We start from the raw sequence: 18,190 nt of genomic DNA, 5'->3' as shown, positions 1-18,190 counted from the left end.
CCTGCAGCTGCAACCTGTCATTGTGGCAGGTGATGATTGGTAAAATGGGAAAAATGACCCAAAAAAACGTGAAATGAAAACTGTAAGAAAGTAATAGGATAGCAAACTATTATTTACCTTCACATGATGCATACCACACAAAATCAAGAATCACTGACTGAGCAGTTTTAATTATTTATCAAAGAAGTACAGAACTTATGTTAAATGTTAAATTAGGTAGAGAAGATCATAAATTTTCTGTAATTGACAGTCTGTCCAACAGATATTGTTTACATATAGCATCCACATCACATTTACATTTTCCTGCATACCAGTTTGTGCAAAAAGCCAGAAGTTAACAGTGGAAAGGGACAGTTGTTTCCCTTCACTAGTTTCGAATGAAACTGCAGTCATTCAGCCATAACAAGTTCAGATTAATGAAATGTACCTTTCAGTCCTAATAACCAACTCAAAATCTCATGAAAGTTTAAGTTGTTAAAGAGAGTTTATCAAAATGGTTCAAAATTTAGAGAGTCATTCAGCCATAACAAGTTCAGATTTATGAAATGTACCTTTTAGTCCTAATAACCAACTCAAAAGTTTAGGTTGTAAAAGTGAGTTTATCAAAATGGTTCAAAATTTACACAGTACTGATCATGCGGGGAAAGAAGTACCTGTAAGCCAAAAGATTTCATGTGATGTTCATCTTGAAGCTCCCTCATGCGACCACTTACAGCAAGAAGTGCTTTAGAAGGAACGCATCCCCTATTAACACACGTTCCGCCGACAACATCTCCTTCTACGATTGCAATTTTCAAGCCCTGCAGTACATCACGTTTTAGTAATAATCTGCTAGATGAAATATGCAAAACAATTTAGAATGAATGGCATTGCAAAAAAAAAAAAAATGTTTGTTTGTTTTTTTAACAAAAAAAAAAAAATATATATATATATATATTTGTTTTTTTTCTTAAAATCAAAATAAAAAATATTATTTAAAGATTTGAAATTTTCGAAATATTTTGTGCTTTTAATTTATGATTTATACCAATAATTTTAATATTTAATGATAATAATATACGATTCAAAAAATTATAATATGATTTAATTCAAATATTTAAATAACGAATAAAATACATGATAATAAATAAAATTTGACAAATAAATTTTTATGATATAATTGATAAAATAATTTATAAGTTATCATATGTTTTTTTTTAAAAATAACTTTACACAATCACAAAGTTTTTAGTTTATAATTTTGTTACATTAATATATATATATATATATATATATATATTTAAAATAAATAAAATCCATTTCATCAATAAATTAAAAAAATATTTCAAATAAATTTATTATTTCAAAGAAAAAATAAAAATAATAAGATATATTAAAAATACAAATTAATTTATTATATAAAAAAATTTACAAATCTTTATAAAAATCATTCAAAATTTAGAAAAAATTCAAATTTATTTATAAATTCGTAAAATATTATAAAAATTAATAAAAATCCATCTGCTTCACAAAAATATCTAAAAAAATATATCTAAAAATTGAATCAAAGTCGTAAAAAATCTGGATTGAAATAGCTTTGGCCCTATGTTTTCTTTTCTCCATTTTGCCTTCCAGACACCGGCTCCAACCCCCTCCGCCGGACGCCGTTCCTTCTCCTTCTGACTCGTAGCCATATTCTTCCACTGCTCGGAGCTGATTATTCTAGATCGAAGCTTGAATCGAACAATATAAGCGTAAGCAGATGATGTTATTTCGTTGCCCATTTTGATTAGTATTAGGGATACTATTTTTTAAAAATGAATGTCTATTCTTTGCAGCTGTATACTCAGTTTGCTCGCGCCGCCATCATTTTTAGAATCGACAAGGTCGCGTAGCCATATTTCTGCTTTTTTGTTTGTTTGTTTGTTATTTTTCAGTTGGAATATGATTTTTCGAACTGGAAGGTTTTTTAATTGCTCACTAATAGAAGGCTAGGTTGAATAAATTATGCAGATTGTTGTTGATTGAGTTTTGGGATTTTGTCAAATCCTTTTCGGACATGGGTTCAATTTAGTTTTCCAGGCTTTTTATACATGATAAAATGAACTATTAACAAACCGAGCTCGAGCCTCTTATCAATCTTAAACGAGTCTAACTCAAGCCCGATACCAAGTGTACTGACCTTGAAACAATATTATCTGCAAAATACGCACAAGAGTAGAGCAGATCTAGGATAATGTTAAAAATTTAGATTGTTTTAGAAAGTACCAAACGATCCGGTTATTTGCTGCATGAGTTACTATATTTCATTATTATTTTTTTAGAATATGATAAGTATCATGAGTTGGGAATTGTGATATTTGTGTAATTTTAGCCATGTTTAATTTTGCAGATGAAGGTTGTGGATTTTGGAATACCAGGTGGTCGAGATCTTTTAAGAGTCAAAAAGGTTCCAAAGCCCACTTGTGGAGATCATAAAATAATGATACAAGTTGAAGCGGCAGGACTGAGTTTTTACGACACTTTAGACCTAGACTTTGTGGGTTTCCATTGTGAATATAAGCCCCTTTCAGATCTTGGATTTGAGTGTTCGGGGAAAGTTGTTGCTGTTGGCTCATATGTCAGAGACTTTAAAGTGGGTGATGAGGTGAGTTAGTTCATTTTAAATTGGGTTGTTTATTGGTTTTTTGTGCTCACGTTAAATAATTGGGTTTGTTATGATGCTTCTTTTTTTTTTTTCCACAAGGTTTGTGTGATTCTACAAGGTGGGGGTGGGTGTGCAGAGTTCATTACTGTTTACGCAAATCACGCCTTGAGAATTCCTCGGAAAATTACCCTTTCTGAGGCAGCAGCTTTGCCAGTAGCATCATGCTTAACTTTCTATGCACTTTCAATGTTGACGAACATTGCGCCTGGCAAAACAATCTTGGTATTGTCATTTTTTAACACGGAATTCTTTATCTTAAAACTAAAAAAAATTTATTTTGAGACCAATTGCAGATACATGGGGATGCAGGGGGAATGGACATAATTGCTATTCAATATGCTAAGTATGTACTTCGTTGTGAAGTGATTGCAGTAGCAGGTAGTAATGGTTATTATTTTCATTTTGATTTAATTTACTCCATGCAAACATTGCTGTATTTGCAGTGATTTAATTTCCCCTGAGCACAAGAATATGCCAACAACTCTGAACCAGTGTTTATTTGGATGTGCGTAGATCAGTGGAATAAAAGGAAATGTAATATGCAGAAAATCGAAATAAGCAACAGAAGACAAGATTGTTAGGTGGTCCGGCCTAAAGAAAAACAAATATCCAGCGGATGCACTCTTACTCTTGTCAATGTACACGCATAAAAAACTCACAAAGATACAAAAGCAGTTACATGAACTCAATTTGTTTTTTCCTCACACACTCTAGAAGACCCTTTTGAGTTACTTAATGCTTTTCTTTATCTCTCTTGTTTCCTTCAATCAAAAGATCTTTCCAGTTTCTATTTTTCTGATCAAATAACATCCCAGTGCTTCAAATATATTCCCATTTAAACATTGAAAGCTACTGCGGAAGAGTATGTTGCACTTAGGCTGCTTCTCTTAGTTTATCTATGGTGGTAATTTGGTTACATGTCTGATTGGTTCTCTTTAGTAGTTGGCACTAAATGCTAATTACTTTATCCCATCTCCTTTGCATCAGCATGAATTGAATTTGTATCACTTCATCTTACAATCTTCCACCTTGTTAGAAATCCAATGCACCATAATATTGCCTCCACAAGTCCTGCTTCAGGGCTTCATATCACTGGTTGCATCGATCAGGTTGCTTATTCGCACTGCACCAGTCTCAATGACTTCCCTTACAAAATGTTGACCTACTACATGTGTTTGTGCATTGGTTTGAAGTGGGAATCAATGCGTAATTTGTGATGTATTTTATTGATTTTCTTCGACACACCTCACAATCCAAATGTTCTCCGCTCGGCATGTACGTAATGGCCTTGAAATATGTGGTGGGACATGGATATTAGAGAATTTTCTGAATTTGTTAATTAATGTTACCAAAAACATTGTTCTTGCACAGTGAGATTTGAAGTACATTTTTTGAGTGTTGGTGACTGCCTCAGCACCACATCCATACCCACCATCTTCTGTGAAATAGTCACCAAATAGTGTGCAACTAAATGGACCTTTTTTACAGGGATGGAAGAAAAACTGCTACTTTACAAAATGCTAGGAGCAGAAGTCTGCATCAACTACAAAGAGCAGGACTTTTACAAGTCTGTGAGGGCTGAAACAGGAGAAAGAGGTACATGCAGTATTATCAGGCATTTTTTCTTTTCAGACTTTTGTGTGGTTGGTTAACGGTTATTGAGTTAATTTAGTTACATAAACATTGTCACTTTTATGAATAGTGCAGATTTTTTTCCTTGTGAAAAAGAGACTATTATTTTACTAGCATGGGTCAAACAATTTAATTATGGAAGCATATCGATTTGGTATTGTGTAGTATTGTGTTGATTGATGCATATTGATGTGGTATTGTCCTATACTTGCGGAGTATTGTGTTGATTGAAGGAAAATCGATGTGTTATTGTACTATATTTGCGTAGTATTGTGTTGATTGAAGCATATCAATGTGGTCACACTACAATTCACATGATAATATGCGGAAATGAGACAAGTAGCAGGTTTTCTGACTTCAATGCTTGATTTAGTTAGTGTTCGGATGTGATATCCCACCTTCGTCATTAGTTTGATTTTATATTAAATCAATCAATTATTATTATTTTTTTTAAAAATTATTAACGCAGTCATGTTTTTTTAGGGGTGGACATTATACTAGATGCTAGTGGGAGTGCTCACTTTCAAAAGAACTTGGATTGTCTGGCCCAAGGCGGGTCTCTTGTTATTTTAGGATGCAACAGTGGGAGTCGGGTAAAAATTGACCTTTCAGTGCTCATGCATAAGGATGTTAAAGTCATAGGTAAAATAACTACCCAACAACATTATTCCTTATCGTTTAGATGAATTTATTTTTCTCATGTTGATACGAATATTATTTGATAATGGTATGCAGGGGGGGATTTGCGGTATCAATTTCCTACCGATTTAGTATCGATTTTCTCTAAAGCTGCAGCAAAAATTTGGCCACTAATAGAATCCGAACATATAAAGCCGAAAATTGGTAAAACATTCAGCTTTGCTGAAGCTACAGAAGCATTTATAGCCTTGGAGGATTGCAGTATTGCAGGCAACATATTATTAGTTCCACCATGATGATATTAGTCTATCAGTAATTCATAGAATAGTAAAGCGCATTAGTTTTTATGAAAATCTTAATAAACTCTTACGTCATGAAATAAATTGAGTTTGAAACAGAAGGTAAAATCTTTAACTCGCATGTTTTGTTTTTTTTTTTTTCTTTTCTGTTGTGGTATATACATTTTCATTTATAGTCATGTAATTTTATTTTTATTATTTGTCATTTAACTTGTATTATATCCTTATATATTTTTATATGATCTTACTTATAGTATAAATAAAATTGCAAATTTGTTATTTTACAATAATAAAACGTTATCCTTTTATTCACACTTTTAGTAGGTAATAGATAATAGATAATAGATAGATAGATAGATAGATAGATAGATTTCACAATGATAAAATTTTACCTTTTTTATTCACATTTTTAGGTAGGTAATATATTTAATTTACATTCCTACATTAATTTCGTAAATATATGTTTTTAACTTTAACTTTTAATATTATTATCGTAAATTTTAGTTTTTAGTTTTGTTCTTTTCAAGATTTATATTCTTATATTTTTTTAATTCCAACTTTTTATGTTGGAGAACAAATCTTATAGTTTCGGTAATAATAAGTAAAAACAAAACCTAAACAATAAAAGAAATTAAGAACGAATCAAATCGGACCAAGTCAGATTGAAGAACAAATTGTTGCCAGATCAAATGTCTGATTCAAATTAAGATCCGGATAAATCAAATATTCGATCTATAGTTCCGAATGAATAACCCTACTTAAGCAAATCGAATACACAGGACGTTCCTTCAAGATAAATCAGATCGATTTGAGCCGGATCTATTACTACTCAGATAGCCAGATCAATCAGTCCTCGAAAAGCTCAAAGCTCCACTTGAAAGTGACCATTGAGTTGAAGGACAAAAGGCACATTGAATGTTGGAAAAAGCACTCACTAAAAGTCAAGAAACATGAGCCAATCTATGGAATATGTCGGAAGCTTAAAATCCGAAATAGTTGGTGGCTCAAGACTCGATACAAATATATAGAGGATCTTTCAGAAATAATAGTGGACAACTTGAAAGAAAAACATACGAAGCTATCAAAGTCTAAGTCCATATGAAAAGCCAAAAAGCCTTTATTCAATATCCTCACTCAGAAATCAATCTTATCAGATCAATGTCTTGAGATCCTGAGTCGAACTGTATTAAGAAGATCGTTGTGCTCAAAGAAAGAAATACACAAGAACGATCCAGATCGAAGTCTATCACAGCTATCCAGATCAACACATCGAAGCACATTCAATAGCTTCATTTGTAACTCAAGAAGATCGATTACTCTGTTTTGAGAAGAGAAGAGTACTGCTAGGAGTTCTTGTTTAGGCATCGGATAAATCTTAAATCGGATTGGGTTTTTACAAAGGATTGTATAAATCAAAGTCTTCTAGTGGAATCCTTCTGAAAACAGAAGAAGGGGTGACATAGGAGAATTCATCTCTGAACATCCAGAAACAACTCTATCTCTTTACTTATTGCATTTACATTATCCTATCCGCCTTAGTCTACATTGATTCAAATCTGCGAGGAAGATTACTTCCGCCTGTTAACTCCAGATCTTTCGAGCAGATCAAAGTTTTAAGCAACAAAACTTCATCTGGTTTTAACGAATCAGATAGAAGAAATTTTACAAAAAGAAAATAGTGTATTCACCCCCCCCCCCTCTACACCTATTTCGATCCTAACAAGTGGTATCAGAGAGGTTCTTGCTTATCACCCGAACCGTCTCTTAAACTATGGCATCCTTTAGCAAAATCCCTATGTTCTCTAAAGAAGATTATGATGATTGGAAAATTCCTATGCAGGCACATCTATCAGCATTGGATGATGACATGTGGTTTGTGGTGACAGTTGGACCAATGAAGATTATGAAAGTCAACACTGCAGTTGCTATTACTAAAGGTGCTCCTCAGATGATAGAAAAGCCTAGAGCAGAATGGACTATTGAAGATAAACGAAAAGCCAATCTAGACAATGTAGCCAGAGATATATTATACAATACTTTGGACAAGAACATGTTCAGCAAAATCAAAATTGTTCTACTGCCAAAGAAATATGGGAAAAGGTCACCCAACTATGTGAAGGAAATGATCAAACAAAGGAAAGCAAACTTATGGTGGCTATCCAAAAGTTTGATAATATGAAGATGAAACCAGGATAAACCATGAACGAATTTGATGAAATATTCAACAGCATTATGATCGAGCTAAGTGCATTTGGAAAGAATTACATCAATCGTGAAGTAGCACTCAAAGTCATAAGAGATTTACCTCGTGAGTGGGATGTAAAGACAGTAGCTATGAGAGAATCTAAAGATCTCAATAAGATCGAATTACATGATCTATTTGCAGATCTCAAATCTTATGAGTTTGAACTGGGAGTTCAAACTGAGGAAGACACTTCAACATTACAAGTTACTAAAGCCCTCACCGCAGCAGATGAAACTCCAGAAGACTGCAGAACAAATCAGTAGTGATGCAATGCCACTATTTGTCAGGAAATTTGGAATATTCATGAGAAAGAATCACAGTAACTTCAAAAGAGCAAACAGATCAAGCTTCAAACCAAAAGAACCATTTGAAGAAAATCGAGCTTGTTACAACTGTGGAAAAGAAGGGCACTTCATAGCCGACTGTACCAAACCTAAGAAGGATGAGAAAAGAACACCCTATAAGAAGAATTCAAGAGAAGAAAGAAAGAGATTCAAAAAGAAGAAAGATCAGAAGGCCTTATTAGCAGATGAAAGCAAGAGCACATGGGCTTGAATCAGACTCCACTTCATCTGACTCAGAAGCATCATCAAGCGAAAGTGAAGATGACGATGTCAAATGCCTTATGGCCAATAATATTGACGTTCCAGATGATGAAGAGGTACTTGACTTTACTTCTGATGAATTTAGTAAGGAAGATCTTATCAATGCATTAAATGAGATGGTTATTGAATATCGTTTACTATCTCGTAAGTTTGATAAAGTCAGAACAAATGAAAAGAGTCCAATAGATAAGTTAGATCAAAGTAACTCAGATGAGTGCACTAGATCAGATAATATAAAGGCTCAGGTAAGTTTGTTGATGACCGAGAACAATGATATGATAATTAAGCTTCAAGAAAATTTATCTGAAAATCAGAGATTATCAGATCTAGTTAAATCTTGGAACAAAGCTTCGATATCCTTGGATAAAATCACTGGAATGCAGAAGCAAGCTGGAGATAAATCTGGCTTAGGCTATAGCATGAATGAAGGGAGTTCATCTATCTCAACCACTCCATCATGTCTGAAAAATAACTTGTCTAGATATACAAAGTTTGTAAGATTCAGCATGATATATGAACCAAAAATTCCTATGACATATTCAATGCCTCAAAAGAGTAAACTCTTACACAGAGGGCTGGGATATGTTGAGCCAGATGAATCTAAGTCACGATGGACTAAATCTAGATCAAAATGGTCTGGACAAGGTTTTGAAAGACAAAGAATTCATTCAACTCAGCATAAACCACATTCTAATAACTCCCATAGAAAGTATTGGAAGTCAAATTGGAACAATCGATCCGATCACTACACTTGGTACACACATCACAATGCACAAAGAACATCATATAGATCTGCTATTCCCAAAGGAAAACATCATGGAAAGTCTGTAAGGATAATCAAAGTATGGATTCCAAAGGGATTAATCCAGCGTGGACCAAAGTAAGAATGGGGACCAGAATTATTTTAATTTATTTATGCAGGTAAAAAAAAGCGAGCTTATCAAACAAACAACCTGGTACTTAGACAGTGGGTGCTCAAGGCACATGAATGGAGACAGAAGAATGTTATCTGACTACACTCCAGGACCAGGACCTAAAATAACTTTCGGAGATAACTCTAAAGGTACAAGTATGGGTAAGGGTAAGCATATCCATAAAAATATTTGTGTTAATGATGTTCTACTTGTAGAAAATTTGAAATATAATCTGATTAGCGTTAGTAAACTATGTGATCATAACTACTGTGCAAAATTTCAGAAGCACACTTGCACGGTGAAAGATCAATCTGGATTAACCATCTTAACAGGAGAAAGAAGTGAAAATACATACAAAGTAAATTGGACAGATCAACTATCCACTTCAATCTGCCTGGTAGCATCAATGTAATGCCCCGATTTTATATTAATTGAGTTTAATCGAGATAATCAGAGTTTTCAGTAATTAAGGATCCTTTTAATATCTCGCAGGGGTTAGTTTGCAACTTTGGAGAAATAAAGGACTGAAATGCAAAAGATGGATTTTATATATATTATCCTAATGCAACTTGCCTCCCCATCACATCACATCATTTCTCTCCTTCCTTCCCTCTCCATTCGTACGTACTGAAGCAGGAAGCCATGGGAATCGATTTCTCAAGCTCTTCCTTTCCCCGATTCGCTCGATTCGACCGTTAGATTTTCATTCCGAGTTGAGATTCACGATCACCGCGACGAGGGCTTCGTTTAGACGTAAGTTTTGCTTCGATCTCTTGAACTTTGATTTTGTTGAGTTGTCAGAATTTGATAATATTGGAGTATGTCGTTCTTGAGCTAGTATAGATCGTGTATTCGAAGTCGGTTTGGAAAAAGAACGAAGTTTGGATTTTATATGATTTTAGAGGCATATTTTCGAAAATGGTGATTTTGATTGAGGTTGGATTTGAGTTGTTTTGATGGATTGTGTTGATGATTGAGTTATTGTGATGTTGTTGGATGGTTTGTATTTTTCCGGATAGTTAGTTTATAGCCGTTATGCCGTCGAAATCGAGTTTGAGTTATCGGTTTTGGTTCGGTTTGATTTGTATATCGAATTTGATTGAGTTTGAACTCCGAGTTGATATTGAATCCGTGTCTCGATGTTTTGACAGTTGATTAGAGATTGGAATTGGAGGACTTGGAGATCGGTTACCAATAGAAGAGTTGGAAGACGGTATAGATTGTTTGATTTATCGACTTTGAGTTTCGAATTGTTTAGAGTTTGAATCGAGTTGTCTCTTGTTTGACAGGATTGATTGAAGCTTCGAGAAAAAGGTAAAAGTCGACAATGAAACGAATGGGAACGAATACTCGAGATCGACTTATTCTCGAGTTCCCGAAAATCACATACTACATGTTTATTTGCTTGAATGAATTTGATTGTTATCCTACTTTCACTTGCATTCCATATTGAGCCGATTTCTCGATTCGTTTTGAAATTAGACGATTTAGGGAGCTATATTGAAGTGGCTTTGGATTTCGAGTTTTTCCAAGTGCCAGAATACTTCTTATAGTTGCTCTGAAGTCTAGGGGTTGAGTTGAACGACATCCACCCCGAATGGGTGTATCGGTGAGTTGTTGTGAAGACTTGGCCCCGGGATCCCAACCGAATACTGATTGACATTTCGATTATCTGATTTGATAATCCCGAGTTTTGAAGTCATGCATTTATTCATTCTCATTTTGATTTGTTACTGATTATTACATTTCGATCTGAGGTGTTTACTTGATATTGCATGCCAGTTTCTTTTACTTAAAAATTATATTTCTAACCGGTTTATCCGACTGTTGTCTTTGTTTGTATGTGTACTTGGCAACAGGAGGATCAGGAGCTGGACCAAGTCGTTTGGGTTAGCTCAGGGTGTGACGATAGACGTGAGACACCGTGTTGTAGGGTCGAGTCGAATGATCTATTTTGAGTTTTGTTGAGTCGTTTGAACTCCTTCTTAGAACTTGACATGTTGTAATTTGGAAGAACTTAGTCTATTGCATGATCTACTCTCCTTTTGTATTTTGAATATCTTATGATTGTTGAATCATTAGTTGGATCATGTCGGAACCTTTTCGGGTGTTATTTTACACTTTTGCGGTCTTTTTGGAAGCAAATTCAGCAGGCTATGCGCGCCCGCTCGTCCGGGAGGCGCGCCCGCGCGCCCTGCACCTCCCCGGGCAGGACGCCATGCGCGCCCGCGCGCCCAGGGCAGGGGGCTATACGCGGCCGCGCCTGGGGAGGCGCGGCCGCGCGACCCTTTATAAAAAAAAAAAAAAATTTTGATTCGATTCTATATTGGCTCTCGTGTTCGATTTTGTTTAATTATTCGTTATTAGAGGATTAGAAACGGGGTCTCACAATCAAAGATGAACCAAAATTGGTTATGGCACAAAAGACTCAATCTGTAGTGACCCAATCCGGATCCACTACCTAATCAGAGTTACAGTAAAAGCGCATGCAATTAAAATAAAAGCATAAAGAGCGGATAATTAAAATACAACAAATCCAATCGGCAGAATACAATCTACGATAACAATTGTGTATAAATACTGTTATACAACCAAATCGAAGGTTCAGGGTAAACAAATCCCTACTCTCTACAACCTCGCACTCTCCCAAGCTCAATCCTGCTGAGAGCCGCCTGAACCGTCCAACCTCAAACCTGCCCTTGTTAGAAAACGGTGTTCAGATCAATAAGAATTGATACCCGATGCAGCGGAAGTTTTTAAAATTTTATATGGAACGATTCCATAACATGGGTATCAAAACTTTACGATTAAATTGTGCGTGTAAAAATTAAATAACAATTAAATTTTTACCTTGAATCTCGAAACGAGATTATGGACACCAACAGATAACTCTGCTCTTGTTGTATATCCCAGGAACTGATGGACGAACAATTCTTCAATCAGGTCCACGAACAGAATTCGAATCCCTCTGATAGATTGCACTAGAAAATCTATCAGAAGTTTCTACGAAGAAAATTAACGAATTTGATCCGTTAAACCAGACTGCAAATTCGAAATTCACAGACTGGATTTCAGAGAGAAAAACACAGAGAGGGAGGCGGCCACTCTAGGTCTCAAAACCCTAGTGTTTGAAAATTATGAGACTTGTGTCTAATTTCTGCACTGCAATAACTTATTTATAATGTGGGCTGCTAACAGCTTAAGGTCCATTAGTCATAAGTTAAAGCCTGACAAGCAAAGCCTGCATATTCAGAAATTAATATAAAATTCATCGTGACTCAGATTGATAAACCAATTTCACCAATGTGCACAGAAACCATTTCTGCATCTTTTAAAGTCAAGATAAATTTTCTGAATCCGAATTCAGTGATTTCCAAAAAATGCCCATCCCTATGTCATTTTAGGAAATCTTACTCTTCTACTCTGATATAAGAAGTCCTACTTCTTTGTTCATTAAATTTAACTCTTTAAATTTAACTATCTCAACGGGAATTAGAAATCCATTACTTGTGTGACCCTGAATGGTTCAGGGATACAGCTAGCCGTGGGCTCACAACTCCTTGTGACTCGGAACAACAATTTCCGACTTGCCTATCGAATCATGGTAAGAGCGCCTAGCAACATCGCCCCATGATTCCCTAGGTATCACTGATAGTGCCTGCAAGAACCAATAGATTTTGGTTAGCGTATAGTACGGTCCCTTCATCCATATATCCCGATCGAATCAACAACTATTGGTAAATCGAGAGTCGTTCGAGATTCGATAACTATGCAATGCATCTTGAAGATCAAATAGTGACATTGCATGTGCTACTAAGAAACCATTTCTTAAAACACATCATGTACTCTGGCCAGAGATTCGTCACACTAATATCTCCTCAGATTGCATAGGATATCCACACTAGCAAGTATGTGGTGAATCCTTGACAACAAAACATCGACTCCTATATGTGTCGTAACTGTACCCAATCCCGACACCTGATGATCCCAATAGAGTCGGTAAATGAGTCAAAGTACAGTACTAGCATATAGAGTCTCAATGATGTTTCAAGTAGTAAGGACTAATGGTGTACAACCAAAACCGCGGACTTTATCCACTCGATAAGTGATAACCACTTGGAAAGTCCGGATAGGGTAGTTCGATCATTCATCGTATGAATATCCATTTGCATGCTTTGAATATCTCTATGTTCCATACCAATGAAACGTGGTACTCGGCATCGCAAATGCTAGTCTCAATCTTGAGCGATCCTTATCCTTATTAACGGACGGCTCAATCGACTAGGAACTGTTTAGAATATACAGTGACTATAAGACGTGTTTCATGATAGTCATCCCCATGTACTACCACATCTTACATACACTATAGTATATTCAAGGTCTTTATCATAACAACAATATTATATCATAATATAACAATATGAAGAAAGATAAAGTCAATGCCATTATAAAAGTGTAAATTATATTAAACAAAAGATTGTTTTACATAGAGTCATCAAAGCCCTTAGCCACAAGTTGGCTAACCGGGCACCCACTCTTTCAATCTCCCACTTGCCCTAAAGCCAACTAGTCATACTACGTAATCCCATTGCTTCGCGATGTTTGTCAAACAATGGTCCTGGAAAGGGCTTAGTAAGCGGATCAGCGATATTGTCTGTAGAGGCCACTCTCTCGATAGTGATGCTTCCTCTTTCCACGATCTCCCGGATGATGTGGTATTTCCTCAGTACGTGTTTGGATCTTTGATGAGACCTTGGTTCCTTTGCCTGAGCAACGGCACCCGTGTTGTCACAGTACACCGGGACTGGACCAACAGCTTCAGGAATGACGCCCAACTCTTGGACGAAATTCCTCATCCAAACGGCCTCTTTAGCAGCAGCTGATGCCGCAATGTATTCTGCCTCAGTGGTGGAATCCGCTGTGGTGTCCTGCTTGGAACTCTTCCAAGAGACAGCACCGCCATTGAGCATGAACACAAATCCAGAGGTTGACTTCGAGTCATCCACGTCACTTTGGAAGCTAGAGTCGGTGTAGCCTTCCAATCTCAATTCTCTTCCTCCATATACCATGAACATATTCTTAGTCCTTCGTAAGTACTTAAGAATGTCCTTCACGGCTTTCCAATGCATTTGACCGGGATTGGCTTGATATCTGCTCGTGACACTCAGATCAAATGCTACATCCGGTCTGGTAGATATCATCCCATACATGATACTACCTATGGCTGACGCATATGGTATATGTGTCATTTTCTCTATCTCTTCATCAGTCTTGGGACACATGATGTCCTCTCTTGGACCCATCCATTGAAAACCTTTTCAATATGGTTTCGATGTAAGTTGATTGAGTGAGTCCTATCATTCTTTTAGATCTATCTCTATAGATCTGAATTCCTAGAATATAGGACGCCTCACCTAAATCCTTCATCGAGAATCTACCTGATAACCATATCTTTGTTGACTGCAACATCCCTACATCATTCCCAATGAGTAGGATGTCATCAACATAAAGTACTAAGAATGTCACAGCATCCTTAATTACTTTCTTGTACACGCATGGTTCCTCCGGGTTCTTGATGAAACCAAAATCCTTTATTGTTTCATCAAATTTCTGGTTCCAACTTCTTGATGCTTGTTTAAGACCATAAATTGATCTCTGAAGCTTGCATACCTTACGCTCGCTTCCCACAGATGTGTATCCCTCAGGCTGCATCATATAGATATCCTCCTTAATGTTTCCATTAAGGAATGCAGTCTTCACATCCATTTGCCATATCTCATAGTCATACCAAGCAGCTATGGCAATAAGGATTCTTATGGACTTGAACATTGCAACTGGTGAAAAGGTTTCATCATAGTCAACTCCTTGTCTTTGAGTATACCCTTTCGCCACCAATCGTGCCTTGTAGGTCAATACCTTACCATCAGGCCCAAGCTTTCTCTTGTAGATCCATTTACACCCTATTGGAACAATTCCATCGGGAGGATCTACTAAAGACCAAACTTGGTTTGTATTCATCGAATCTATTTCCGACTACATAGCTTCAAGCCATAAATTTGAATCCGCATCAGAAATTGCTTCCTTGAAGTTTCTTGGATCACATCCAATGTCGGGTTCACTTTGATCCCCTTCAAGAAGAAAACCATATCTAATAGGAGGCCTAGAAGTCCTCTCGGATCTTCTAGTAATAGGCGTGCCAATCAATGGTTCCTGAGGTGTAGGATCATTATTTTGTATCTCGGGTTCTTCTCGAATTTCTTCGAGTTCCATCATCTTGCCTTTCTTATCCAATAAGAACTCCTTCTTCAAGAAGATGGCATTCCTTGAAACAAACACTTTTGTTTCAGTAGGTTGATAGAAATAATATCCGATTGAATTCTTCGGATACCCTACAAAATAACATAAGGTGGATCGACTATCCAACTTATCTCCCACTGTCTGCTTCACGTAAGCAGGACATCCCCAAATCCTTAAGTACGAATACTTAGGAGCTTTGCCATTCCATAACTCGTATGGTGTTTTGTTCACTGCTTTAGTGTGAACGTTGTTCAACAATAATACCGCCGTTTCAAGAGCATAGCCCCAAAACGAAGGTGGGAGCTCAGTGAAGCTCATCATGGATTGAACCATGTCCAACAAAGTTCGATTACGATGCTCCGATACACCATTCAGCTGAGGTGTCATAGGAGGAGTCCACTGAGAGAGAATCTCATTCTCTTTTAGATAGCTCAAAAACTCGGTACTCAAGTATTCTCCACCTCGATCTGATCGAAGTGCTTTAATCCTCTTACCTAGTTTGTTTTCTACTTCAGCCTTGAATTCTTTGAATTTTTCAAATGATTCAGACTTATATTTCATCAAATATAAGTACCCATACCTAGAATAATCATCAGTAAAGGTAATGAAGTAGGTGTGACCAAATTTTGTACCAATACTAAATGGTCCGCAAACATCCGTATGGATCAAATCCAATAGATTTTGACTACGCTCAGGTTTTCCTTTGAAAGGAGATTTAGTCATTTTTTCTTTCAGGCAGGACTCACAAGTAGATAGAGAGTTAATATCAGACATATCAAACATGCCCTCTCCCACTAGCTTGTTCATCCTCCTTGATGAAATATGACCTATCCTAGCATGCCAAAGGTTTGCCGGGTTTTGACTATCGATTTTTCTTCTGTTCGTTGTTACCGGTTTATCAACATAATTTATTGAAACGTCTTTTAATTTTAAGTTATATAGATCGTTTTCAAGTTGTCCATTTCCAATCAAACATTCATTCTTGTAAATATTGCAAATCCCATTCACAAAATTGCAAGAAAAACCATCTCTATCAAGCATAGAAACAGAAATAATGTTTTTAATCAAGTCTGGAACAAATAAAACATCTCTCAAAAGTAACTTAAAATCGTTCTGCAAAATTAAATAAACGTCTCCCACAGCTTTTGCTTCAACTCTAGAAACATTTCCGAGCCTCAGCTGGGTCTCACCCATTCTAAGCTTGCGACTTCTTGTCATCACCTGCAAATCATTGCAAATGTGAGATCCACATCCGGTATCCAATACCCAAGAAGTAGTATTAAGTGAAACATTTATTTCAATATAAAACATACCCTTCACAGTTCGCAACTGCTCTAGATATTCCTTGCAGTTACGTTTCCAATGACCGGGTTTCTTGCAGTGATGGCAAACATCCTTGGACTTTTCCATGTTTGAAGCCTTTGTCTTGTTCTTCTTCTCGGGTCCGGTTTTCTTGGATGGGGCAGAACGTTTCTTACCCTTTGTACTTGGCCCCTTCTTAGCAGAAGAAGAGGAGCCCACCAAGAGAACCGGTTTATCCTTCTTTAAAGTGGCTTCATAAGTTACAAGCATATTGACCATCTCTTCAAGGGAGGCCTCTATCTTGTTCATATTGAAATTCACCACAAAACCGTCAAACGATGAAGGAAGAGAGAGAAGTAATAAGTCCACATTGAGTTCATGCTCCAATACCAAATCAAGCGTTACCAACTTCTGAATGAGCCAAATCACGCGTACCCCATGATCACGGACCGAAGTCCCTTCACGCATGCGACACGTCATTAACTCTTTTACAGTAGCGAACCTTTCAGCTCTCGATTGAGCCCCAAAAAGTTCCTTGAGTTGTACGTGAATGTCAGCAGCATTCACGGTATCCTCAAATCGCCTCTGGAGTTCATCAGACATCGAAGCTTTCATATAGCATTTGGCCTTGATATCATGGTCCCACCATTTATCAAGTTTGGCCAACTCTTCCGGACTTATATCAGCTGGTGCTTCCTTCGGAGGAGATTTTTCTAACACGTAGAACATCTTCTCCGAGGTCAAGACAATCTTCAACTTATGGAACCATTTCGTATAGTTTGCGCTAGTCAGTTTATTTTGTTCGAGAATAGAGAATAGTGGATTGCGCGAATTCATCTTAATGAAATACTGAAAAGAAACAGACAATAATCAGTGATTGTTTAATTAATTTACTAAGACATAAAATAGGCAAAATTTATTTTATGAATCTCACTCCCACTATTTTAACGATTTCACTACCCTCTAGTGAAAACGAGAAACATTTTCTTTAGTGGGAACATGGAGTCCAATTGACAAACTATAGTCCCGAATAATATCAGCCAACCATAATTTTCAAAAGGTAGAGCCCAATTGCTTCCAAAGCAACCTCTATGTTTTTACCTCATGTCCAATAAGGGCCCAATAATATGACGCCGTTTATTGTGACATGTCAAGATGACCCATCAATATCAAGTTGTGATGGACGGTCGCCATGTGGATCCCCAATAATATGAGCCAATCCCATGGGAGTTCCATCCAACTTACAACATGTGTCGATCTAATGTACAGCTTTCCGACGAACGGGTCCCCCCAATAATATAAGCCGGACCGTATTCGCGGGTAGCATCGCATACATTGATCGTTGATGGAAGGTAGGAACATTTAAACAATTTTTAAATTTCCTTTATTTATCTTGATATCAATTTTAAATCATATTTAAAATGAAAGATTTTAATTTTGAAAATTTGTCTCATCATTTAAAATTTGTATGCTTGCGGGATTCATACAATTTAGTCTAAACATGCATACAACGATAATATCATATATTATATTTTAGGATGATCGATTCCATTACTAATCGACCCGTGGTT

The 18,190-nt window shown here is 36.4% G+C and overlaps 1 protein-coding gene across 2 annotated transcripts; it reads left to right on the top strand.

Moving 5' to 3' along the window:
• The first annotated feature begins 1,527 nt into the window (after positions 1 to 1,527).
• LOC140883235 (uncharacterized) lies at positions 1,528 to 5,454 on the top strand. 2 transcript variants are annotated; one of them, XM_073289618.1, is made up of 8 exons: positions 1,528 to 1,733; positions 1,818 to 1,865; positions 2,372 to 2,626; positions 2,726 to 2,908; positions 2,980 to 3,064; positions 4,175 to 4,282; positions 4,802 to 4,960; positions 5,054 to 5,454. In XM_073289618.1, the coding sequence occupies exons 3-8, from the start codon at positions 2,372 to 2,374 to the stop codon at positions 5,251 to 5,253; spliced, it is 990 nt and encodes a 329-aa protein (XP_073145719.1). In that variant the 5' UTR covers positions 1,528 to 1,733; positions 1,818 to 1,865; the 3' UTR covers positions 5,254 to 5,454. The 2 variants fall into 2 exon arrangements, with proteins under 2 accessions (XP_073145719.1, XP_073145720.1); XM_073289619.1 differs by lacking the exon at positions 1,818 to 1,865.
• The last annotated feature ends 12,736 nt before the right edge of the window (positions 5,455 to 18,190 follow it).

The sequence above is a fragment of the Henckelia pumila genome, chromosome 2, assembly GCF_033568475.1.
Source record: "Henckelia pumila isolate YLH828 chromosome 2, ASM3356847v2, whole genome shotgun sequence".
NCBI classification, from domain to species: Eukaryota; Viridiplantae; Streptophyta; class Magnoliopsida; order Lamiales; family Gesneriaceae; genus Henckelia; species Henckelia pumila.
This window is presented reverse-complemented; position numbering and strand designations above follow the sequence as displayed.

Excerpts from the sequence above, each read along its gene's own strand:
- LOC140883235 (XM_073289619.1), top strand. The coding sequence starts at position 2,372 with ATGAAGGTTGTGGATTTTGGAATACCAGGTGGTCGAGATCTTTTAAGA. Across the intron at positions 2,627-2,725 it reads ACTTTAAAGTGGGTGATGAG|GTTTGTGTGATTCTACAAGG; the intron begins GTGAGTTAGTTC and ends TTTTTCCACAAG. Across the intron at positions 4,283-4,801 it reads GGCTGAAACAGGAGAAAGAG|GGGTGGACATTATACTAGAT; the intron begins GTACATGCAGTA and ends ATGTTTTTTTAG.